We start from the raw sequence: 22,782 nt of genomic DNA, 5'->3' as shown, positions 1-22,782 counted from the left end.
CCACCAGTCTGCTGTGACCAGGGGTTTTCTCCTGCAGTTGTTGAGGGCCCTCCAGTTTTCAGGAGACACCATGCCACACCCATCCTAAGCCCTGTGGACAGTGAGAACTTTCTGTCTCAGCTCCAGAATCCCTCTCAGAAGTACATCCACGCCTGCAGGTCACCATGTCTGCAACTGTACTAAAAGAGATGCCTGGGTTGGTATTCTCTTTAAGGGACAGGGGGGAAAAAAAACCCTCTCCCGAGTCAAGCTTCACTTGTACCGGTAAGCACACAAGAACTCATTCACCTAAGGATTTTATTTACAGAGATGCTCAGTTATAGATAAAACGCTTTCTAGTATCCACATGCCTTCCTTGGAGCTACTTGGTTTCAGGTTTCTTGTCTCCTGCTTCAAGCTTGAGACTCTCAGGGGGCTGGCGATAGGCAGGGAAAGCCTCCCATGGGCTGTTCAGGTCAAACTTGCGGAACTCCTGGGCCAACTCCACCGGCTCAGCCACCACCCGCTTCACCTCATCGTCATAGCGTAACTGCAGAAGAGAAAGACACGTTTAAGCACTGAGGAAGACCTTGTTCAGAGCTACTGAGCCGCTAAGGAGCCTATGCTCCCAAGGGCATGGGTGACTTCACCAACTGCATTACTTCTCTGTCCTTGAGTGCTATTCCAGCCTCTGTCAGCAAGTCTCCATGCACTTCAGTATTACCGATCAAGTCACATCCCACCCTTAGTCCAAAATGGCCTGCTCTCACCCAGCCAGGCTCCCCTGCTCACCATCCCCACATCATAAGCTCTGAGCAACTTTTCCAGCACCACTGACTTTGCTCACCCACCCACTCTTATAAGGAAATGGTAAGCATCAGCCCAGGATTAGGAAGCAAGTCAGTGGCTGAAAAGAGTGAACCTAAACTAGTAAGCACTCAGGTTCAGACCATGTGGCTTTGGCATTATCACTGTCAAGATGCAAGGCAATAAATTTGGCATTGCTTTTCCTGGTGGGAGGATCAGCTGGATAAGGTACAAACAGGTGGTGCGGTGAAGAGGCAAACCAGATAAGGGAGACAGTGAAAACAAGGAGAGGGAAGTAGCCCTCCCTAACCAGAAGTAGCTGGAGAAGCAAATGAGACCATGCAAAACACTGAGAAAACAGGCATCTTTGGGTACTGAAGAGAAAGGGTGGATTGCTACTAGCTCAGCATTTCTAAAAAGTTACTTTGCTACAAAATCACTGTTTATGTATGCAGGAGACCATCTTCCTGCTCATGAACAACTTGTAGCACAAGGGTGGTAAAGCAAAGCACTGGAATTCTTCATAAGGCCCTTGTAGTCACACGTTACTGATCCTGCCTCTGACCATTCTCAAGGGCTAAACATTAAGTGTCTTCCCTGTCAGGTGCCTTCTCAGAGGTCCAGGGCAGGGTAAAATGGTTCTCTGCTTTTAGATATTGTGGACAGACAAAGTGTGTCCTCAAGGTCACCCTGGTCATTAAAATGATCATTTTGATAATGGCTGGTGTCAACTGAGAATTTACAGGACACCAGGCTGTAACCATAAGTCATTTAGCTCACCATAAATCTTATTAGTTAAGTACTATTGTTACCATTTTGCAGCTGAGAAAATCGTCATAAAGAAATTAAGTAACAGGACCCAGATTACAAAAGCAATGCTAGGATTTGAATCCAGAGCCTATGTTCTCCCCGCCCCAAGGCTATGCTCTTAGACCCACCACAATACACAGACCATGTTCCCTGCCAGTCCTTCCCCGAGGCTGCTGCCCCAGTTTCAAGGTTCATCCTACCTCAATGTAGCCAGACAGGGGAAAGTCTTTCCGGAAAGGATGTCCCTCAAAGCCATAGTCTGTCAGGATCCTTCTTAGGTCAGGGTGGTTAGCAAAGAAAACTCCAAACATGTCCCAGATCTAGGAAAAAAAGGCCCTCAGGCAACTAGTCCATCATGGCCAACACAGGGGTGAGGATGCACTGCATGCAATAGTTTCAACCAATTCTGCAACTCTGGCCTAGAGTTACTATCTAGTAACATGTCTAGTAACTTACCTCCCTCTCATACCAGTTAGCTGCCTTGTACACAGAAACAGTGGACTCAACGGGTGTCAGCTCATCTGTATAGGTCTTCACACGGATCCGAGAGTTGAAGCGCAGAGAAAGCAGGTTGTAAACAATCTAGGGAGAGCAAAAGGAACTGGAGGACCAAGATGGCCACACAGTCTGGGGTGGGAGTCCCTGAGTGAGAACATCAATGACGAGGATACAGTGTGGGTTAGGATTCTACCTGTGAATGTGTCTTCTGTCCTGAAGCTCAAAAACCTCAAGATCCTCCTATATTTACAACTACTTCTGAAGGCCTAAGCCATGCTATAGCTTAGCATGTCAGCATGCTTACCTTTGCTCATGGTATTCCCTTTGTCTGGGATGACACTGGACCCCCACCACCCCCGCCAGCCCCAATCCTTTCTGGGCTTATTCCTGGTCTCTTGATCATCCATGAAGGTTCAGCACTAACTTTCTCTCTCTCTTCAAAGCCTCCCAACAGAACTGAGTGCCTCTCCTGTGTTCTCAGAGCATCTAACATCCCATGCATTATATGTTATCACGGTCAGCCCTTTATGTGTCCTTCTCCCTCACTAGAGTTGGCGGGGGGGACTCCTTGAGGGCAGGTATTGGGTACTACTTCTCCTCTGATCCCAAGATCTGGCAAATAGATGATTAGTAAAAATCAACAGCTAAACGTATTAAGAACATACCACGTGCTGGCAATCTACCCGTACTATCTCATTTCATCCTCACAACCACTCTATGAGGTAGGGACAATTTTATGCTTATTTTGCACATAAGAAATCTAAAGCTTAGGGGCACCTGGGTGGCTTGATAGGTTAAGCATCTGACTTTGAACCGAGGTTCATGATCTCAGGGTCCTGGGATCAGGCTCCCCACTCAGCAGGGAGTCTGCTTCTCCCTCTCCTTCTGCCCCTACCCCGTTTGTGCATGTGTGTGCTCTCTCAAACAAATAAATAATCTTAAAAAAAAAAAAAATCTTAAGCTTAGATTAAACAAGAGGCACTGGGTGGCTCAGTCGTTGGGTGTCTGCCTTTGGCTCAGGTCATGATCCCGGGGTCCTGGGATCGAGCCCCGCATCGGGCTCCCTGCTCTGTGGGAAGCCTGCTTCTCCCTCTCCCATTCCCCCTGCTTGTGTTCCCTCTCTCGCTGTTTCTTTCTCTGTCAAATAAATAAATAAAATCTTAAAAAAAAAAAAGACTAAACAAAATGTCTGAAGTCACGTAGCCTATTAGTGGCAGAGCTAGGATTCAAACTTGAGGTTTGCTTGATTTGAGGCCCTAGTTTAACTGCTGTGTGGCATTGTTTGTATCGTTGTATTGTTTGACCTGAACTAAAACTAAGGAGGCCTATGGTTCCCATTGGTAGCTATCACCCTAAGACACACAAGCCTTTTCTTTACACACCAAATCTTCTCAAATTTCCTGACTGACCTCAAAACGATTCTGCCGAGTAGGGATGTCCACTGCTGTCAAGTCAGCCAAGGATTTGAACTGTGCATTGGTGTGATCCCTAAGGAAAGTCAGCACTGGGATGACTCCATCAGGATGGATACAGATCTCTAACTCATTGAAGCAAGACACCTGCAAATACAGAAAGAGAAAAAAGAAGGAACAAAGAGCTATTGAGAGAGCAGCTAACTTCAGATGGAGTCTCCTGGTTTAAGACAGAAAAAAAAGTCCAAGTGGGATAGAAGAGACTGGTTTCTTTCATACCAGGCTGCCTACTCCTACATACCCTGAGAACATGGTTCTTTCTTGACCCATGACCAAACCACGGTTGTGAATATTACCTGAACTTGTTGGACATACTTGGGCAGGATTTCAGCCACATACTCTCCAAAAGCTGAGAGCTGCTTGTGGGCCACATCATCCCGTGGTCTGACAGTGGCTGGAAGGAGAAGGCATATTTAACAGAGGAATGGAGAAGGCAGCAGCCACGCCTGCATTCAGTCTCTTGGGCTCCCAAGGGGTGTTGCCTCCCAGCAGGGCTCCCTGCAGAACCCTGAAGAAGGTGAGGGTGGAGGGTTCCTCATCCAGGGAAAACTTAGGAAAAATGTCACCTACAGAGTCCACAAAGACGCTTCTTATTACTGCAATTGGGGTATTTGCCGCTTCTCAAAGCTATTCCCTGGTTCTTCCTTCACAACGCCTGCATTTCTACTAAAGCAGCATATTATCTCAACTCTTACCAAACCAGGAACTCATTAAGGGTGGGAACCAGAATGTTTGCTTCTCTGTTATCTCCTTAGCACCTGGCTCACAACAGGTTCTCAAGCTAAGAACTTCAGGGCTGAAGAGCCCTCAAAGATTATCTAGTTGAAACCTTTTGGGGTGGGGGGCTAGGTGGTTCAGTTGGTTAAGCGTCTGCCTTTGGCTCAGGTCATGATCCTAGGGTTCTGGGATGGAGCCTGCTTCTCCCTCTCCTCCCTGTTCATGCTCTCTATGTGTCGCTCTCTCTCAAATTAATAAAATCTTAAAAAAAAAAAATTTTCCCGCCCACTGATAAGGAAACTGAAGTCCAAAAGGAGGAAATGCCAGGTCTCCTGACTCCCAATCTGCTTATGTTGATTGTAATATATCTCCATACATCCATTCACGCATCCCTCAATCACTGAGTACCCACACATCATAGGTTGCACACACCGTGGTTAAGTGTTCTCTGCCTTTGGCAGCAGGCAGGACTACTCTGTCACTCACTAGTTCTGTGACTCTGGACAAGTTACTTCTCTGAATTGTCTCCTCATCTATAGCAAGAGGATCACAATGCTATCTACCTCATAATATTGTTCTGAAGACTAAATAAAATCATTTCGCTAAATCACTTAGCAAGCTGCCTAGCACACAACCTAGCACTCAATGCGAACTATCTTAACAGGACTCTAAGACCCAAACGCTGTTTCTTGCTCTCAAAGAGCCGACAGTTTAATCAGAGAGAAAAAGAATCATGGAAACGGACAAGCAGTAATCAGGGCCAGAACAGGGAGACACATAAGGACACAGGGAGAGCCCGATTCTGCTCGCAGAATGAGGCCTACTGCAGTCAGGTTTCCACAAGCAGAGATCTGCCAGAGGACACAGGGAAGGGCATCCCAGGGCAGGGGGCAAACACCTGACGAAAAGAATGAAGGGTCCCCCGCCTGTAGTCCCGAGAAGGGCCCGGCCCGCACATACTCACGGCGCGTGTCGGCCGCGGCGCTTTCCCTCCTCACCGGCAGCAACAGCACCGAGGGTCGCCCGGCCCCTGCACCGGAAGATAAAAAGACAAGCGCAAGGTGAAGCTTAATGGGCTCCCTGCGCTAAGCGCGCCTCCGCTCCCGCCCTGGGCCTCAGCCAGCTGCCCCTGGCTTACCCCTGGCCAGCGCCACGGACCCCACTAGGCCCCGCCACCACCCCCTCGCCGCCGCCGCCGCCATGTTCCGGGATGCAACCAGGCAGGCAAGGCAAGACCCACAGGGCACGGAGCCCCAAGGGCACGGACCGGAAGCGGAAGTGTACGTCCGATTTTTCTTCCGGGCAGACGCGGGGCCGAAAGCAGAGGTTCCGGATTCCGGGCTTCAGAATGAAAGGGTAGGCAGGTGAGAAACCGAGGTAGACAGGTGGGCAAACCGTGAGGTGAACGTGGTCCTAGACTGGTGTAGCAGAGGCTGGAGAGAAGGCGAGGACCCTAAAGAACCGGACGGGTGAGAGGAGGGGAAGGGGCCGGGGTTCTGGGTTCCACATTCCACTCCCCGCCCCCGCCCCCCGAGCTAAGCTTTTGACTGGGGCCCGCGGGCGCCGGGAGGGGGCGTGGAGAGGAGCCGGGGGCGGGGTGTTGGGGAGAGGGAGAGAGAGGGAGAGAGAGGGAGAGAGAGAGAGAGAAGAACGGTTTCCCTAGCCACCGTTTCCTAGGCGACTCAAGGCGCTGGGCCTACTCTTGAACCGGGCTGAGGACGGCTGGGCTTCCGTCTCGCGTTCTGGGACGGAGTCCTGGGGAGTCATTAGGGCGAGCAGGGAAGTGCAGGAGAGAAGCAGGAAAGAGAAAATGTGGGGCTAACAGATGTCCCAGGCCAAGCCTCATTTTGGAAGGTCTGAACTCCATGCGTGGGGGAAGAGGGACCTTGTCCACAAGAACACGGGGGTCTATTCTGTCGGGTTCTGCTGCTCAGAGCCTCACTAGTTTTGTGCCCAATAGTCATTTGGTTAGTAAGGCTTTTTGCCAGGCTTAAGATCATAGGCTTCATCCAGCGCCTTGCTTTCACGTGTTGGCCTAAATACCAAGCCTTTTGTTACATCATGGAAAGGAATATTCTGTTTTCTTAGGGAAACACCCAGAGTAGGAAATTTTATTGATTTCATTAGGGATGGAGTGCACTGCAGAATGAACTCAGCTTTGGTTGAAGGAGAGCTTCCGAGAGGTCATTAGGACTAAGGTCAATCTCCGCCTACTTTGCTGTCACTTTTATCTTCTCCCTCCCTGAATTGAACAGTTGGATTCAAAGACTGTGGATTCCCCATTACTCAGGGTGGTGTTGCTTTGCAGACAGCTGGCAGAGAGAGAAGTTGGCTACCATGGAATCACCAGAGGAGCCTGGAGCATCCATGGATGAAAACTACTTTGTGAACTACACTTTCAAAGATAGGTCACACTCCGGCCGTGTGGCTCAGGGCATCATGAAACTGTGTCTGGAGGAAGAGCTCTTTGCTGATGTCACCATTTCAGTGGAAGGCCGGGAGTTTCAGCTCCACCGGCTGGTCCTCTCAGCTCAGAGCTGCTTTTTCCGGTCCATGTTCACTTCCAACCTGAAGGAGGCTCACAACCGAGTGATTGTACTGCAGGATGTCAGCGAATCTGTTTTCCAGCTCTTGGTTGATTATATCTACCATGGGACCGTGAAACTTCGAGCTGAAGAGCTGCAGGAAATTTATGAGGTGTCAGACATGTATCAGCTGACATCTCTCTTTGAGGAATGTTCTCGGTTTTTGGCCCGCACAGTGCAGGTGGGGAACTGCCTTCAGGTGATGTGGCTGGCAGATAGGCACAGTGATCCTGAGCTCTACACTGCTGCCAAACACTGTGCCAAGGCCCACCTGGCCCAGCTGCAGAGCACAGAGGAATTTCTCCACCTGCCCCACCATCTACTAACTGATATCATCTCGGGTAAGTTGAGGGAGGGGGCACACCATACTCAACTACTTGGGTATGATGTTTAGTGGAGCTTCTAGTTCAGGAGAAAGGAATCTTCAGGCTTCCTGGTATTAATTTACATTATTATTCCTGGTAAGAATTTAGATCCCTTTTGAGAGACTGAGGTGAGATTTAGCTGCTGTCCTAGGCAGTCCTTTCCAGAGCAAGAACCCTGGAAAATAAAAGCAGTACTTTGCGATATACAGTTAACCCCTGAACAATGTGGGGATGAGGACTGCGACCTCTGCACAGTCAAAATCCATATATAATTCTGACTCCCCCCAAAACTTCACAAATACCCTGCTATTGACGGGAAGCATTATCAATAACATAATCAATTAATGAAACTAGAGAAAAAATGTTATTAGGAAAATCATAAGGAAGAGAAAATACATTTGCAATACTGTACTACATTTATTGAAAAAAATCCACATATAAGTATACCCACACATTTCAAACCCCTGTTTTTTAAGGGTCAACTATATACAAGTATTGAATTAAAAAAAAATAAAACCAAAAGGTAGTGAGGAGCTGTTTTGTGTATAAATGTTCTCATCTATCCTGCACTTTGCCTGTACCTGTGGGACTGGTTACCTAAGTAAATTGATGATGAGTCAAGATATTTACATAACAAACATTTTAAGTGATGGGCCTACTTTACATAACAATCCTGACCCTGGGGGCGCCTGGGTGACTCAGTCGGTGAGCCTTGTTCTCTTGGATTCAGCTCAGGTCCTGGTCTTTGTGTTGTGGGATCAAGCCTAGTGTGGGGCTCTGCACTCAGCAAAGAGTCTGCTGGAGATTCTCTCTCCCTCTCCCTTTGCCCCCCCCCCCCGCTCATGCGTGCTCTCTCTCTCAAATAAATAAATAAAAAATTTTAAAGATTTTATTTCTTTTAGAAAGAGAGTGCCATTGTGTGAGGGTGCAAGTGGGAAGGGCAGAGGGAGAGGGAGAAAGAATCTGAAGCAGACTATGCACTGAGCAGAGAGCCCCATATGGGGCTTGATCCCATGACCATGAGATCATGACCTGAGCCCAGACCAAGAGTGAGATGCTAAACCAACTGAATCACACAGGTGCCCAGTAAATAAATCTTTAAAAAGGAAACAAACAAAAAACAATTGTGACCCTGCAAGTGAGGTATGCAATTTAGGTTAATTTCTTACACACACACACACACGCGCGGTGATAGTCCGACAAAGTGATTCACAAAGTGATCACAACAAAGTGATTTACAGTGGCTTTAAATTTCCCTTTTGGATTGTTGGATTGCCATCGACTGTCTTTCCTCTGACTCTCACAGATGGAGTTCCATGTTCCCAGAACCCAACAGAGGCAATAGAAGCCTGGATCAATTTCAATAAAGAAGAAAGAGAGGCTTTTGCAGAGTCACTGAGAACTAGCTTGAAGGTAAGGCAGATTTCTCTTTAGGGTTGGGACACCATAATATCTGTGCATTCCAGCTATTGGTCTGGCCTCATTGTTAGCTGGTTAATGAGTCATCTCTGGCTCAAAGTTAAGAACCGGGGAAGAGGATGTGTGCATGAGCCCAGACACCAGCCTCTGAGCTCCACAAAGTTCCTTGAGAGAACTACTTTTACCATTGCACTAATCCTAAGCACCTTTTTTTCTAAAGCACCAGCTCAGGATGAGAGCAACAGATTCTCTGCCCCAGCATAAAATGCCTGAAAGAAAATGATTGGAGGACAGTCAGAATGGCACACAGTAACTCAAGGGAAGTAGGTTTAGAGCAGGATACAAGTGTGCGGTCCAGAACCTTAAGGGTAGGCTTCTCAGCTGAGCCTTAGCCTAGAACTGATAGATGTCATCTATGATTTTAATTTTGCCAATAGGAGATCGGGGAGAATGTGCACATTTACCTGATCGGGAAAGAGTCATCTCGTACCCACTCGTTGGCTGTGTCCTTACACTGTGCAGAAGATGACTCCATCAGTGTAAGTGGCCAAAACAGCTTGTGCCACCAGATCACTGCAGCCTGTAAGCATGGCGGAGACTTATACGTGGTGGGAGGGTCCATCCCACGGCGCATGTGGAAGTGCAACAATGCCACTGTGGACTGGGAATGGTGTGCACCTTTGCCCCGGGACCGGCTCCAGCACACCCTGGTGTCTGTGCCCGGGAAAGATGCTATATATTCACTGGGTGGCAAGACACTGCAGGATACCCTCTCCAATGCAGTTATCTATTATCGGGTAGGTGATAACGTCTGGACAGAGACAACCCAGCTAGAGGTGGCTGTGTCAGGGGCCGCTGGTGCCAACCTTAACGGGATCATCTACTTACTGGGCGGGGAGGAGAATGACCTGGACTTCTTTACCAAACCCTCCCGACTCATCCAGTGTTTTGACACAGAGACAGACAAATGCCATGTGAAGCCCTATGTTCTGCCCTTCGCAGGTCACATGCACGCAGCTGTGCATAAGGATCTGGTGTTCATCGTGGCTGAAGGGGACTCCCTGGTGTGCTACAATCCCCTGCTAGACAGCTTTACCCGACTTTGCCTTCCTGAGGCCTGGAGCTCTGCCCCATCCCTCTGGAAGATCGCCAGCTGTAATGGGAGCATCTATGTTTTTCGGGACCGATATAAAAAGGGGGATGCCAACACCTACAAGCTTGACCCTGCCACTTCAGCTGTAACTGTCACCAGAGGCATTAAGGTGCTACTTACTAATGTGCAGTTTGTGTTGGCCTAAGGCTGTGGGGGGAAGAGCAGCTGACTTCTGCCCTCCCATTTTCTGGCACCTATCCATCCAAATTCAAAGTCCCTGGGGCCCTGATCAGAGTACTATGTTATTTTTTTGGCACACGTTAGAAAGGGCAGCACCTCAGTCCTTCCTGAACCCACAGGGGTGTTCCCTTTGGGGCTTTTTAGACCGATGCTGCTCAGCTGGCTGCTCCAAGAGTAGGCCAGCCGGCCCTCTGCCGTCCCCTGGTAATCCTGTGCCTCACTGCAGATGGCTCTGAGTAAGCCAGTTCTCAGACCGTAGGCACAGCCACCTATTCCCTGATCAATGTTAGGTAGAGGCACCTCTGATCCACGACAGAAGGAAAGATGCCCCCATCTTCCTTTTTTTTATAACCTGCAAAGTGGCTAGTTGATAATTTTCCCACAAAGAATTAGGTGTTAGAGTTTTCCTTCAGGCTTTGGTTGGGAGAATGGTCTAAGCTGAAGGTGTCCTTCACCAGCAAGCACCGACTCTAGAATTCAGGACACTGCATCTTGTGTTTTCTCACCTGTCAGGAAATGAACACTGGGGATTTTTTTGTTTGTTGGTTTGGGTTTTTTGTGTGTTTTTTTTTTCTTTTTTCCCTCAGTATACATGCTATTTATTTATTTATTTTTAATTTTTCTTTAGACTGTATTTTTTGTTTCAGGGATACAGCTCTGTGATTCATCAGTTTTACACAACGCCCAGTGCTCACCACAACACATACCCTCCCCAGTGTCCATCACGCAGCCACCCCATCCCCTCACCCCCTCCCCTCCAGCAAGCCTGTTTGTTTCCTAAGATTAAGAGTCTCTTATGGTTTGTCTCCCTGTTTTCGTCTTATTTCATTTTTTCCTCTCTTCCCCTATGATCCTCTGCCTTATTTCTTAAATTCTGCATATCATTGAGATCATATGATAATTGTCTTTCTCTGATTGATTTATTTCACTTAGCATAATACTCTCTAGTTCTACCCACATCGTTGCAAATGGCAAGATTTCATTTTTTTGATGGCTGTGTAATATTCCATTGTGTGTGTGTGTGTGTGTGTGTGTGTGTGTGTGTGTGTGTGTGTGTGTGTGTGTGTGTATACCACATCTTCATTAATTCATCAGTCGATGGACATCTGGGCTCTTTCCATAGTTCGGCTATTGCGGACATTGGTGCTATAAACATTGGGGTGCACATACCCCTTCGGATCACTACATTTGTATCTTTGGGTTAGATACCCAGTGAACACTTTGTTGGGTTTTTTTGGGGGGGGGGTTAAGATTTATTTGAGAGAGAGAGAGAGAGAGAGAGAGAACGAGTGGGGGGAGGGGCAGAGGGAGAAGCAGACTCCCCAAAGAGCAGGGAGCCTGATGCGGGACTTGATCCCAGGCGCCCAACAGTTTGGTTTTATTTCGGGCTTACTCCAAGGAGTAATCCAGAAAGAAGTAGAAAGTATTATTTCTGATTAATAGCAGAAATTTTTTTCAAATTTAAATATATAAGGTCTTTACTCTTTTAAAAGCACTAAGGTAAGCCAAGAGCTAGGAACTGTTCATACAAATAAAAGTTTTGGAAGGGATATGTGTGTCTGTTTTGAATTCTGAAGGAGTGATTCCCTAAGGTAAATGGATTACATATGCGCCACAATACTGACTGGATCCTGTACTTCCTTTTCTACATACAGGATCACTGCGCCAAAAGGGGAGGAGAGCCCCATGGGGCCCATGAATTGGGGTCTGACAGTGGCAAAGAGTCTGAGCTGAGTATTTCTCCTCTTTTCCCAGTGTTAAATGTTTTTGAGTCGTGCTAAATATCATTGGGCACAGCGTTAGATACACAATAGATTTCTTTGACCCTCTTCGAGAAAACAAGGACCCTCATCCCATATCCCCATAGCCAGTGAATTGAAGCCACACTAACTCTCTCCAGGCATACAACAGTGTTACTTCAGGAAAGTGAAACAAGACAAAAGGAGCAAAATTATCCATTACTTAGCACATTTCTGCTATGTCAAGTCTGGGCTTTATCCCCCTTGGTCCTGTTAAAACTATTTGAATCTATAGCAAGCAGGGTTGTCTTGAGTTCTTTCTAATCTGTGTATTTCACATCTGTGATGTGTGACCAGTCTTATCCTTTGCTGCCCCTGCAGTAATCTCCTTGTGGAACTCTTTGAGAACTTCCAACTGGCCAGATCTGATGTGGATGTGTGACCGGATCTTGGTGATGGCTCTTATAGCCTCCTCTGGACTCCAGTTGTACACCTGAAGTACAGGATTGGGAAATCAGAAAAAGAAAGCAGGTGTTAAGGTGTCCTTGACCTAATAATGTGCTAATGGACTCTCAGAATTTCATTATTTTAAAAACTTCATTTTGGGGGGGCATTATAAAACATGCCCCATATATTATAAATGGGGGGGGTAGTATAACCCCCTCAGTTAACCAGTCCCAAAATACTTTGCAATAGGCTGAGCGAACAAGTCAGTCTTTCTACCTAATTCTTGCTCTGCCAAACCCTGGAAAAAGAAAGTTGAACATGCAAAGCTGAGATCCTAATTCAAGCCTGCATAGGCCTATTAGATGTCCTCTGGGAGCTGGGCAGTTGGTTATAAGTTTCCTGGAGATAGTATATGGTAGATGTTTTTATTCAACTGGTCATCATGGCTAGGAAAACAGCACTTTTTAGATTTAAGTAAGAGAGTTATCTTTGTATCCTAAGGATACCTATTGGTTTAGAACTCTACAAAACCAAGAAACTACAGATTTCAAGCCCAGCTGGGTCAATTCTCACCAAGTCCAAAATACCCTCCTGAGAACCCATTTCCAGTAAATGGAGTCCTAATGATCAGAGCTTTAATACTGTTAAATCACATACCAGTCCACAGTAACTCAAAGCCAGGCCTGTTATCTCTACATTTCCTTTTTCCTTAAACTATCCATATAACTTAGTAAATGTTCTACAGGGGCCAGACAGGTAACAAAAAAATGATTTAAGTTGGGAGTTGTGTAACAGGGAGTAATGGACTAGAGAGTATTTGCTTATAAATATTCTTAAAAGCCTCACACCTGCCAATCATAAAGTGATAGACAAAATTCCATTGGATCCTCTGTTTCTAGAAACTAATGTCTGGAACTTTATTCTGAAATACTTCAAGAAATCTTGAGTCCTACAGAGCTGTAAGTGACCAGCACTACTATCTACAGTACTAGATTTCCTGACGTGCTATTTATAAAAAATGCTTTTATTTTAGTCTTTTACTGGTGTTAACATCCTTTGCAACTTCATTTTTTGAGTGCCTGTTGTAGGTAGGTCAGTGCTTGACATACTTTCTCATTCAAGCTTCATGACACATTTAGTTTGAGGATCAGAGAGGGGAAGCCACTTTTGCCTAAGGTCACACGGCTGTTAGGTGGCAAAGCCAGAGGTCAGCCTATCTGCAAACTTCAGGTGCTTTCCACCTCCCAACAGCCAGAAATTGGGGACATGGCTCCTTCCAGCAAGGCCTTCCAGTAGACCACACCACTGAAAGTTCTAGAAATATGCTATGAATAGACCAGTCCAGAAAGACCTTTCCTACCTGAATCAGATATGCTGCCACCATAGTGGCACTTCTGGAGCGCCCAGCCTTACAATGCACGTAGACAGACTGGCCCAGCGCCTGGTACTTGAGAGCAAACTGGACTCCCTTCTGGAGGTTAGCCAAGGTTGGGACTCCAGTCATGTCTACTGTGCTGAGGCGCAGCTGCTCGACTCCTACGTTCCTCCATTCCTGGAACCAGGTCCGCCAGCATAAAAAAGAGAATGAAAAAAGCCTGATATGAGTAGTATGAATACAGGCTCCCGAGAGATAGCAAAATAACAAGGAAGCTTAGGGTTTACTACAATGTGGATATACTTAAGAAATTTCTTAGAGAGATGTCTTTAAAATGGCTGACCTGCATGATTGGTCTTTCATCAAACAACAGCTGTGCTACTGAATTAGAATTATGTTCAAGATTTAAAATGTTCCTAAAGTACCCCTTGGGTATTTGAATTTTTTTTTTTTAAAGATTTTATTTATTTATTTGACAGAAAGCGCAAATAGGGAGAGCGGCAGGCAGAGGGCGAGGGAGAAGCAGACTCCCTGCTGAGCAGGGAGCCTGATGCAGGGCTGGATCCCAGGACCCTGGGATCACGACCTGAGCTGAAGGCAGACGCTCAACGACTGAGCCACCCAGGCGCCCCCGGGTATTTGAATCTTTAGCTGCAAAATATTACCTGTATAAAATTCATCTGCAAAAGTTGTGTAACTGTTTTTGCATAATCTTGGCACCCGTGCAGTGACCCAGCTGCAGGGCTGGACTACTGTATTTTGCAAGAGTTTTCTATTTCTCTGTCTATAAGTCTCTTCTTTGCCACTTTTTTTTTTTAAGATTTTTTAATTTATTTGACAGAGAGAGACAGTGAGACAGAACACCAGCAGGGGGAGTGGGAGAGGGAGAAGCAGGCTTCCTGCGGAGCAGGGAGCCTGATGTGGGGCTCAATCTCAGGACCCTAGGATCATGACCTGAGCCCAAGGCAGACGCTTAACGACTGAGCCCCTCTTTGCCACTTTTTTTTTTTTTTGAGAGAGTACACGGCAGAAAATAGAGTTACCATTTTAAAATTAAAACAACACACCTACCTTTGTTAGTACATTTTCACTTCAGAAAAGGAAAAGAATAAGTGATAGAAGAAATAAGGCCTCTGTCATATCAAGCTTTTTTTTTTCTTTTCCCCCTTTTTTGCCTGTAAGACTCCAGATAAGGTGGTGCCTGTCTGGCTCAGTTGGTAGAGCATGCGACTTATGATCTGGTTGTGAATTCAAGTCCCATCGTGGGTATAGATTACTTAAAAAGTAAAATCTTTAAAAAAAAAAAAAAAAAGACTCCAAATAGGCTCCAGCTAATGAGTGAAGCTATTTAGTTGGAACCAAAGACTTTATGACTGAGTGAAGGTCAATATTTCATACTGCTCATGAAACTAACAAAAAAACAGTTTTGCAGCATGGGCCTTTGCATCAATTATGCCAGAAATACCTCGGGAGTTTGCTAACTCTTCAGATTCCTGGATCCCACCCTAAAGTTCCTAAGTCAGAATTTCTGGGGGGTTGTACCTAGGTATCTACTATTTTAACAAGACTGCCAGACAATATTTATGCTTATTAAAATGTGAGAACCATGGGCGCCTGGGTGGCTCAGTTGGTTAAGCAACTGCCTTCGGCTCAGGTCATGATCCTGGAGTCCTGGGATTGAGTCCCGCATCGGGCTCCCTGCTCAGCAGTGAGTCTGCTTCTCCCTTGGACCCTCCCCCCTCTCATGTTCTATCTCATTCTCTCTCTCAAATAAATAAAATCTTAAAAAAAAATAAAAATGTGAGAACCACTGCCGTGGAGATTTCTTTTCTCTAGGCTAGTTGGATAATATAGCTCCATCATACAAGTGTCAATGCCTCAGACCCAAGGACTTTTTGTGATTTACTCCACAGGACTGACCACACTAAAGAACATTTAACATTGTGGCTAATAATTCCTGAGGCCTTGTAGCAAAGTACTCTGGGAAATCCAAGGAACTGTTATCCATTTCCTAAAAATGTATGTCATCACTAATGAATATATTTTAAATGTGAGTCCATTTCTAAGGTTACCGGTTGAAATAATAGCCTCTTCATCAGGTTGTATCAGTAAACAAGAAAGATGATTGTGTAGTGCTGATAGATGTCAACACGATAAAGATAGGGCAACATTGTTATTTATTTATTTGACATGGGGAGGGGAGGGAGAGAGACAATCTTAAGAAGGCTCCACATCCAAAAGAGAGCCAGAGGTGGGGCTGAGATCATGACCTGAGCCAAATTAAGAGTCCCATGCTTAACCGACTAAGCCACTCAGGCATCCCAGGGCAACATCTTTATATAAAGATAGTGCAATGTCTAATAACCGTGTGGAGAGTTACACAAACAAGTATTGAAACTTAATGAAAATTGTTTTAGGTCTGAACTCTTATGACAATATTTTGGAGTTCCGCTTTATCGTTAACATATGAATAAAATCAATGCCAAATGAAGCCTATGCAATTTTTCAAGGGGTTGTTTTATGATAAACATACTTGGGGACTCGGCGGGTGGCTTTTCTTCTTAGAGAGTATAGGGTCTTCATCTTGAATGCCTAAGGCAGTGCTTGATAGTGCTCAGTAAGTGTTTGAATGAATGAAATCAGCAAGCCATCGAAAAATTGCCTTTCGATTTGGTTACTGACTTGATTTACGGAAATTAAGAATACATTTGTGCACAAAGGAGTAGTCAGACTTTGTCAACTACTTTTAAATGCCTTTCACATCGGTTTCCCTTTCACAATTAGTTTCTACCTCCAGCCACAGCCATTTAAGCTTAGAGGGCGGACCCTCCTCTTGAAGAGGCGGAAAAGCCTGGGGCACGTGTCCCTGGAGCACTGTCACCTGCAGCTTGCAGCTCCCTCTCCCCCGACCTTCCCCCCGCCGCCCCCCCGTCCCAGGCCCAGCCAGGGTAGTGGACGGGGCTGGCGGTTGCCCCTGCCCTTGTCCCTGCCCCGCTCCCAGCCCCTCACCTTTGAGGAGTTACACAGGAACCGCGTCTCATATTCCTCGTTCATGGTGATCACCCCGCGCACGTTCTCGTCCTGTACCAGCTGCCGAGGCAAAGAGGGGGCTCAGAAAGGGCCGCCGAGGCGCGGGCGGCTCTCGCCGGCTCCCAGTTCCGCCGCGGCCGGGCCTCCCGGCCCGGCTCCCCCGCCGCGGCTCACCCGGCGCGTCATACTCCGCAGCGGCAGCGCACCCAGCAGCACCGTGGGGTCGATGCGGTGGTACCAGTCGCGGTGCGCCCGGCCTGGCACTTTCCCGCGGAACACCGTGTACAGCAGCGTCGGGTAGAAGAGCACGCGGGCCAGGCCGGCCTCCAGCAACGCGCTGGCCGCCATCCCGCCCCACCCGGCCTGGCGCAGCCGCGACCTGCCCACGCCTAAACTCGAGGTCGGCGGCCGCGAGGAGGGCCCCGAGGGCGACGGGGACGAGGGCGGCGAGTCGTCTGCCGCCTCCCACGAAGGCGACGCGGTCGGCGCGGGCCCCTCGGGCGCCGAGACTTCGGGCCCGGCCTCCCGGCGCTCCGCGGAAGAGCCCGGGGCCCCTGGGCCCGGCTCCATGGCTCCGGAGGAGGGGCCGCCGGCCTGGGGGAGGGACCAGGGATTCCCCCGCCGGCAGGTGGGACCCGGCCGTGGGAGGGCGCGTCCTGGGCCCGAGCCCTGCGACTCTACCGCGGGTCAAACAGGGACCCCTGTCCGAGGCCGGCGGCCTCTCTCTCGGAGGGGGCTGGGACCCCAGGTGGGGGGGGCTCTGACCCCGCGTGTGGAAACGGGCCCCGGGCCGGACCGAGGAAAGGCTGGCCCTGGCCACTCTTCCCAGTCCCCGGCCAGAGGGAGGGGGCTGCGACCCCAGGTGACGGGGGATTCCACCAAAGGAAAGACCAGTCCAGGAAGAGACTCTGATAGGGGCAGCCCTGAAGGGGAGAGTTGAAGAAGGGGCTTTAAGCTTTTAGGCCGTGGGGGTGGAGTGGGGGCTATCTTGGCAGAGAGGGCTAGAGGGGCACCTGGGTTGATATGGCCGTTCCCCCACCCTCCCCATCTGCCAGAACTCATTGCTCCCTACTCCTGCCCAAACCCCAGTGTGTGTGTGTGTGTGTGTGTGTGTGTGTGTGTGTGTGTAAAGAAACAATATATAAAAATATCTAATTATGAAAATATATTAAAGTATTATAATAAGCTTAAATGTAAAAACCACACCCTACAGAGAGGTAAGAGCAATGATTGTGATGCTGCTTATTTACATTTAAGTAGAACATGCATCTGGTGCTATTTATTTATTTGCACCTGGTGCTTTTTTAAAAAAGGTTTCTTTTCTCCTCATAGAAGTAATACATACTTGGGGTGCCTGGCAGGCTCAGTGGGTGGAGCATGGAACTCGTTTTTTTTTTAAGATTTTATTTATTTATTTGACGGAGAGAGACACAGAGAGAGAGGGAACACAAGCAGGGGGAGTGGGAGAAGGAGAAGCAGGCTTCCCACCAAGCAGGGAGTCCGATGTGGGGCTCGACCCCAGGACCCTGGAATCATGACCTGAGCTGAAGGCAGAAGCTTAACGACTGAGCCACCCAGGCGCCCCGAGCATGCAACTCTTGATCTTGGGGTTGTGAGTTCAAGCTCTACATTGGGGTTAGAGTTTACTTAAGAAAAAAGAAGTCATACATACTCATAACAATTGGAAAATACAGTGAGGTAGAATTTACTCTAATTACCCATGATTTCACCACCTCAGATACATTTTTTCCTCCAATTCCCTATGTGTACCACTAGACAACTTTTGTAACAACTTTGAGATCTAACTCACATACCATACAGCTCACCCATTGAAAGTGTACAGTTCAATGGTTTTTATTATATTCAGAGTTGTGCAGTCATCACAATTTTATTTTAGAGAAAGAGTGCGAGTGGGTGGAGGGGCAGAAGGAGAGCAAATCTCCAACAGACTCTGCCCTGAGCTCACAACTGGATGCGGGGCTCAATCTCATGACCCCGAGATCACCACCTGAGCCGAAACCAAGAATGGGATGCTTAACCAACTGAGCCACTCAGGCGCCCCACCACAAAGGATTTTAGAACATGTCATTATTACCCCGCCCCAAAATCTCATATCCCCTTATCCCCCAGCCCTAGGCAACCACTAATTTACTTTGTCTCATAGATTTGCCTGTTCTGGACATTTCAAGTAAGTGGACTCCTACAATATGTGTCTTTTGTGTCTGGCTTCCCTCACTTAGCATAATGTTTTCATGGTTCATCCATTTTGTAGCAGGTGTCACTACTGTATTCACTTAAGTAGGCTCCACACCCAGCGTGGAGCCTAATGCAGGGCTTGAACTCACGACTCTGAGATCAAGACCTGAGGTAAGATCAAGAGTCAGACACTTAACCGACTGAGCCACCCAGGCGCCCCAGTACTGTGTTTTTTTAAATTGCCAAATAATATTACATTGTATGGATATATCACGTTTTGTTTCCTCATTTATCAGTCGACAGACATTTGACTATACTTCTTGGCTATTTTGAATAATGCTGCTGTGAACATCTGTATACAAGTTTTTGTGTGGACATACGTTTTCATTTCTCTTGGATGTCTATCTAAGAGTGGAATTGTTGGGTCATATGATAACACTTTGTGGTCTATGTATACCATTTAAAAAAAAACACCATAGGGGCACCTGACTGGCTCAGTCGGTAGAGCATTGCAACTCTTGATCTCAGTTTTGTGAGTTCAAGCCTTATGTTGGCTTTAGAGATTACTTAAAATTAAATTAAAAAAAAATTTAAATCATTGTAATCATGTTGACAAAATTTTATATCATTTTTTTTCACAAAATGTGCTATGAGGACTTTACATATTATTACATTGTTTTTACCATTTGGAATGAACCTAATTACTAAACCATAATATGATCATTCTCCTATTATTGGACATTCAGGATATTTCCAAATATTATTTTATAAGTCCAGCATGAAAATTTTTTCTATATTTCTATGTTTTCCATATTTAGAATTACTTTATTAGGATAGGTTCCTTTTTTTAAAAGATTTTAGGGGCACCTGGGTGGCTCAATCGGTTGAGCGTCTGCCTTCAGCTCAGGTCATGATCCCAGGTTCCTGGGATCAAGTCCCGCATCAGGCTTCCTGCTCAGCGGGAAGCCTACCTCTCCCTCTCCCTCTGCCTGCAGCTCCCCTTGCTTGGGCTCTTTCTCTCTCTGTCAAATAAATAAATAAAATCTTTAAAAAATTAAAAACATTAAAAAAGACTTGGGCGCCTGGGTGGCTTAGATGGTTAAGCGTCTGCCTTCAGCTCAGGTCATGATCTCAGAGTCCTGGGATCAAGCCCCACATCGGGCTTCTGGCTCAGCGGGGAGCCTGCTTCTTCCTCTCCAGGAAGGCAGACGCTCCCTGCTCATGCTCTCTCTCTCTGTATCTCTGTGTCTCAAATGCATAAATAAAATCTTTAAAAAAAAGATTTTATTTGACAGCATGCCTGAGCACAAGCAAGGGGAGCTGCAGGCAGAGGGAGAGGGGGAAACAAGTTCCCCATTCAGCAGGGAGCCCGATGCAATGAGGGTCTTGATCCCAGGACCCTGGGATTATGACCTGAGCCAAAGGCAGATGCTTAACCAGCTGAGCCACCCAGGCACCCCTATTAAGATAGGTTCCTAAAGTGGAGTTACTATGTCAAAGAATCATTTACAATTTTTGCTTCATAGAAAGTACATAACCTGAAAAATTCCATCCGTATCCCCAAACCCACTCTTCAGAAATACAAATTTTTATAAACATATTTTTCCAACATTTTCTGATGAACATTTTCATGATAAATTAACTGAATAACTGAATAAATTGAACAGGAAAAACCCATATAACCACCATCTAAATTCTACAATTAATACTTGGTTTTATCACATACTCACCTGTTAATCTATTCTATTTTTTTAAGTTACTTACTTACTCACCTATTTATTTATTTATTTGTTTGTTTGTTTGTTTGTTTATTTTAGAGACGGGGGCAGAGAGAGAGAGAATCTTAAGCAGGCTCCACACCCAGCACATGAGCCCAACGCAGGGCTCAGTCTCACAACCCTGAGATCATGACCTGAGCCGAAATCAAGAGTCAGATGCATAGTGGACTAAACCACCCAGGAGCCCCTAAGATTTTATTTTTGTAAGTAATCTCTACACCCTACTTGGGACTTGAACTCACAACCCTGAGATCAAGAGTTGTATGCTCCACCGACTGAGCCAGCCAAGTGCCCCTAATCCATTCTATTTTTGATAAAGTATTTTTTTATTTTTTTAAGATTTTATTTATTTATTTGACAGAGAGAGACACAGCGAGAGCAGGAACACAAGCAGGGGGAGTGGGAGAGGGAGAAACAGGCTTCCCGCTGAGCAGGGAGCCCGATGTGGGACTCGATCCCAGGACCCTGGGATCATGACCTGAGCTGAAGGCAGACGCTTAACGACTGAGCCACCCAGGCGCCCAATAAAGTATATTTTATAAAAATTGACTTATCCTAGGGTGCCTGGGTGGCTCAGTTGGTTAAGCGACTGCCTTCGGCTCAGGTCATGATCCTGGGGTCCCTGGATCGAGTCCCGCATCGGGCTCCCTGCTCAACAGGGAGTCTGCTTCTCTCTCTGACCCTCCCCCCTCTCATGTGCTCTCTCTCTCATTCTCTCTCTCTCTCTCAAATAAATAAATAAATAAAATTAAAAAAATTGACTTATCCTATATTTACTGTTGTGTAACCTGCTGTTTTACTCAACAATATTTGTAAGTATTATGCCGTGTCTATGTAGACACATGTATATTTACTTTATGCTTTTCAAAGAATTAGTATTCCAATATGTGGATTTCTTTTTTTCTTTTTTTTTTAAGTAAACTCTACGCTCAACGTGGGGCTCAAACTCACAATGCAAGATGAAGAGTTGCATGCTCTACAGACTGAACCAGCCAGGAGCCCCCAGTATATGGATTCCAATTCAATTGAAAAACACTTGGCATATGTCAGTGAACAGTATTCCTGTCTCAACTGTGTTTCAGGGCAACCAAGTATCCCCAGTTGGTGAGGGAAATTTCTTTACAGCAGACTTCCTGTTAATGAATGCAGAAGGAATAATAAAATTAGAAATTCAGTATTTCGTATCCCAGCTAATAAATGTGGAAGGAATGATAGAAATTCAGCATTTTGCATCCCTAGTCAAATAATTGATCCAGTCAATGGTCATCAATGGACAAAAGCATTAGATGCAACACTGATAGGAAACTTTACCTGGAGGGATCGAGCTGTAGCCATCTGAACCGCTCCCTACATTGTTAAAAGCAGGACAACCTGCCATTGTATGTCTCCAGACACTCATCGCCTCAACCTCAAAAAAGTCCAACCTGAATTTAAACAAGCCTCAAGAACTTTCTTTCTTTTTTTTTTTTAATGACAGCTCTTTATTTTTATTTCCATTTCACTACTTAAAAGGGCGCCTGGGTGGCTCAGTCGGTTGAGCGACTGCCTTTGGTGCAGGTCATGATCCTGGAGTCCTGGGATCGAGTCCCACATCGGGCTCCCTGCTCAGCAGGGAGTCTGCTTCTCCCTCTGACCCTCCCCTCTCTCATGTGCTCTCTCTCTCTCATTCTTTCTCTCAAATAAATAAAATCTTAAAAAAAAAGACAAAGTATTTTATTTTTACACACGTATGTGTAAAACACGTTTTTCTAATAGATTAATTTTTATGTGCATTTACATACTATTTTATATTTTGTAGTTTAATACATATGCACACACACTTTGGTCTTATATTGTTTATGCAGTGAAACCAAAATCTTTTCCTCATGCTCTTTGTTGTCGGTTTTTTTTTTTTTAAGATTTTATTTATTTATTTGAGAGAGAGAGAGAGTGAGAGACAGCACCAGAGGGAAGAGGGTCAGAGGGAGAAGCAAACTCCCCACTGAGCAGGGAGCCCGATGTGGGACTCGATCCCGGGACTCCAGGATCATAACCTGAGCCTAAGGCAATCGCTTAACCAACTGAGCCACCCAGGCGCCCTGTTGTAGGTTTTTTTTTTTTAATTTCAATTCCAGCGTGGTAACAGTGTTATAAGGAGCTTTTTTTTTTTTTAAGATTTTTAAAATTTATTTATTTGACAGAGAGAGAGAGAGAGAGGGAGAGAAGCAGCAGAGGGAGAGGGAGAAGCAGTCT

General features: G+C 46.4%; 3 protein-coding genes across 7 annotated transcripts; 1 reads left to right on the top strand and 2 right to left on the bottom strand.

Annotated features, from left to right (window-relative positions):
• Positions 1-280: 280 nt before the first annotated feature.
• NDUFS3 (NADH:ubiquinone oxidoreductase core subunit S3) lies at positions 281-5,553 on the bottom strand. The gene is made up of 7 exons (XM_027578387.2): positions 5,422-5,553; positions 5,248-5,313; positions 3,863-3,960; positions 3,504-3,653; positions 2,053-2,178; positions 1,797-1,916; positions 281-529 (listed from the first exon to the last, which is right to left on the bottom strand). The coding sequence occupies exons 1-7, from the start codon at positions 5,483-5,485 to the stop codon at positions 362-364; spliced, it is 792 nt and encodes a 263-aa protein (XP_027434188.1). The 5' UTR covers positions 5,486-5,553; the 3' UTR covers positions 281-361.
• A 2-nt stretch (positions 5,554-5,555) lies between these two features.
• On the top strand, positions 5,556-10,631 carry KBTBD4 (kelch repeat and BTB domain containing 4). Of its 5 annotated transcripts, none has more exons than XM_027578385.2 (4): positions 5,556-5,752; positions 6,596-7,209; positions 8,540-8,646; positions 9,090-10,631. In XM_027578385.2, the coding sequence occupies exons 2-4, from the start codon at positions 6,621-6,623 to the stop codon at positions 9,948-9,950; spliced, it is 1,557 nt and encodes a 518-aa protein (XP_027434186.1). In that variant the 5' UTR covers positions 5,556-5,752; positions 6,596-6,620; the 3' UTR covers positions 9,951-10,631. The 5 variants fall into 5 exon arrangements, with proteins under 5 accessions (XP_027434186.1, XP_027434183.1, XP_027434184.1 ...); XM_027578382.2 differs by having other exon boundaries at positions 6,592-7,209; XM_027578383.2 differs by having other exon boundaries at positions 6,539-7,209.
• A 1,249-nt stretch (positions 10,632-11,880) lies between these two features.
• On the bottom strand, positions 11,881-17,323 carry PTPMT1 (protein tyrosine phosphatase mitochondrial 1). Its single transcript, XM_027578386.2, has 4 exons — positions 16,751-17,323; positions 16,556-16,636; positions 13,532-13,723; positions 11,881-12,217 (listed from the first exon to the last, which is right to left on the bottom strand). The coding sequence occupies exons 1-4, from the start codon at positions 17,144-17,146 to the stop codon at positions 12,059-12,061; spliced, it is 828 nt and encodes a 275-aa protein (XP_027434187.1). The 5' UTR covers positions 17,147-17,323; the 3' UTR covers positions 11,881-12,058.
• Between the last annotated feature and the right edge of the window lie 5,459 nt (positions 17,324-22,782).

Source organism: Zalophus californianus, chromosome 11 (assembly GCF_009762305.2).
Source record: "Zalophus californianus isolate mZalCal1 chromosome 11, mZalCal1.pri.v2, whole genome shotgun sequence".
In the NCBI taxonomy this organism is placed as follows: Eukaryota; Metazoa; Chordata; class Mammalia; order Carnivora; family Otariidae; genus Zalophus; species Zalophus californianus.
Note: the sequence above shows the minus strand (reverse complement) of the source record. Positions and strands in the feature narration are given on the sequence as shown.

What these genes read in the sequence shown, in the direction of transcription:
- NDUFS3 (XM_027578387.2), bottom strand. Translation starts at nt 5,485, where the DNA reads ATGGCGGCGGCGGCGGCGAGGGGGTGGTGGCGGGGCCTAGTGGGGTCC. An exon ending in AGTATGTCCAACAAGTTCAG is followed by an intron (nt 3,654 to 3,862) that starts GTAATATTCACA and finishes CTGTATTTGCAG; the next exon opens with GTGTCTTGCTTCAATGAGTT. An exon ending in CTAACTGGTATGAGAGGGAG is followed by an intron (nt 1,917 to 2,052) that starts GTAAGTTACTAG and finishes TTTTTTTCCTAG; the next exon opens with ATCTGGGACATGTTTGGAGT.
- KBTBD4 (XM_027578385.2), top strand. Translation starts at nt 6,621, where the DNA reads ATGGAATCACCAGAGGAGCCTGGAGCATCCATGGATGAAAACTACTTT. An exon ending in ACTAACTGATATCATCTCGG is followed by an intron (nt 7,210 to 8,539) that starts GTAAGTTGAGGG and finishes TGACTCTCACAG; the next exon opens with ATGGAGTTCCATGTTCCCAG. An exon ending in CACTGAGAACTAGCTTGAAG is followed by an intron (nt 8,647 to 9,089) that starts GTAAGGCAGATT and finishes TTTTGCCAATAG; the next exon opens with GAGATCGGGGAGAATGTGCA.
- PTPMT1 (XM_027578386.2), bottom strand. Translation starts at nt 17,146, where the DNA reads ATGGAGCCGGGCCCAGGGGCCCCGGGCTCTTCCGCGGAGCGCCGGGAG. An exon ending in TCCTGTGTAACTCCTCAAAG is followed by an intron (nt 13,724 to 16,555) that starts GTGAGGGGCTGG and finishes ACCTGGTTCCAG; the next exon opens with GAATGGAGGAACGTAGGAGT. An exon ending in TGGCAGCATATCTGATTCAG is followed by an intron (nt 12,218 to 13,531) that starts GTAGGAAAGGTC and finishes CCTGTACTTCAG; the next exon opens with GTGTACAACTGGAGTCCAGA.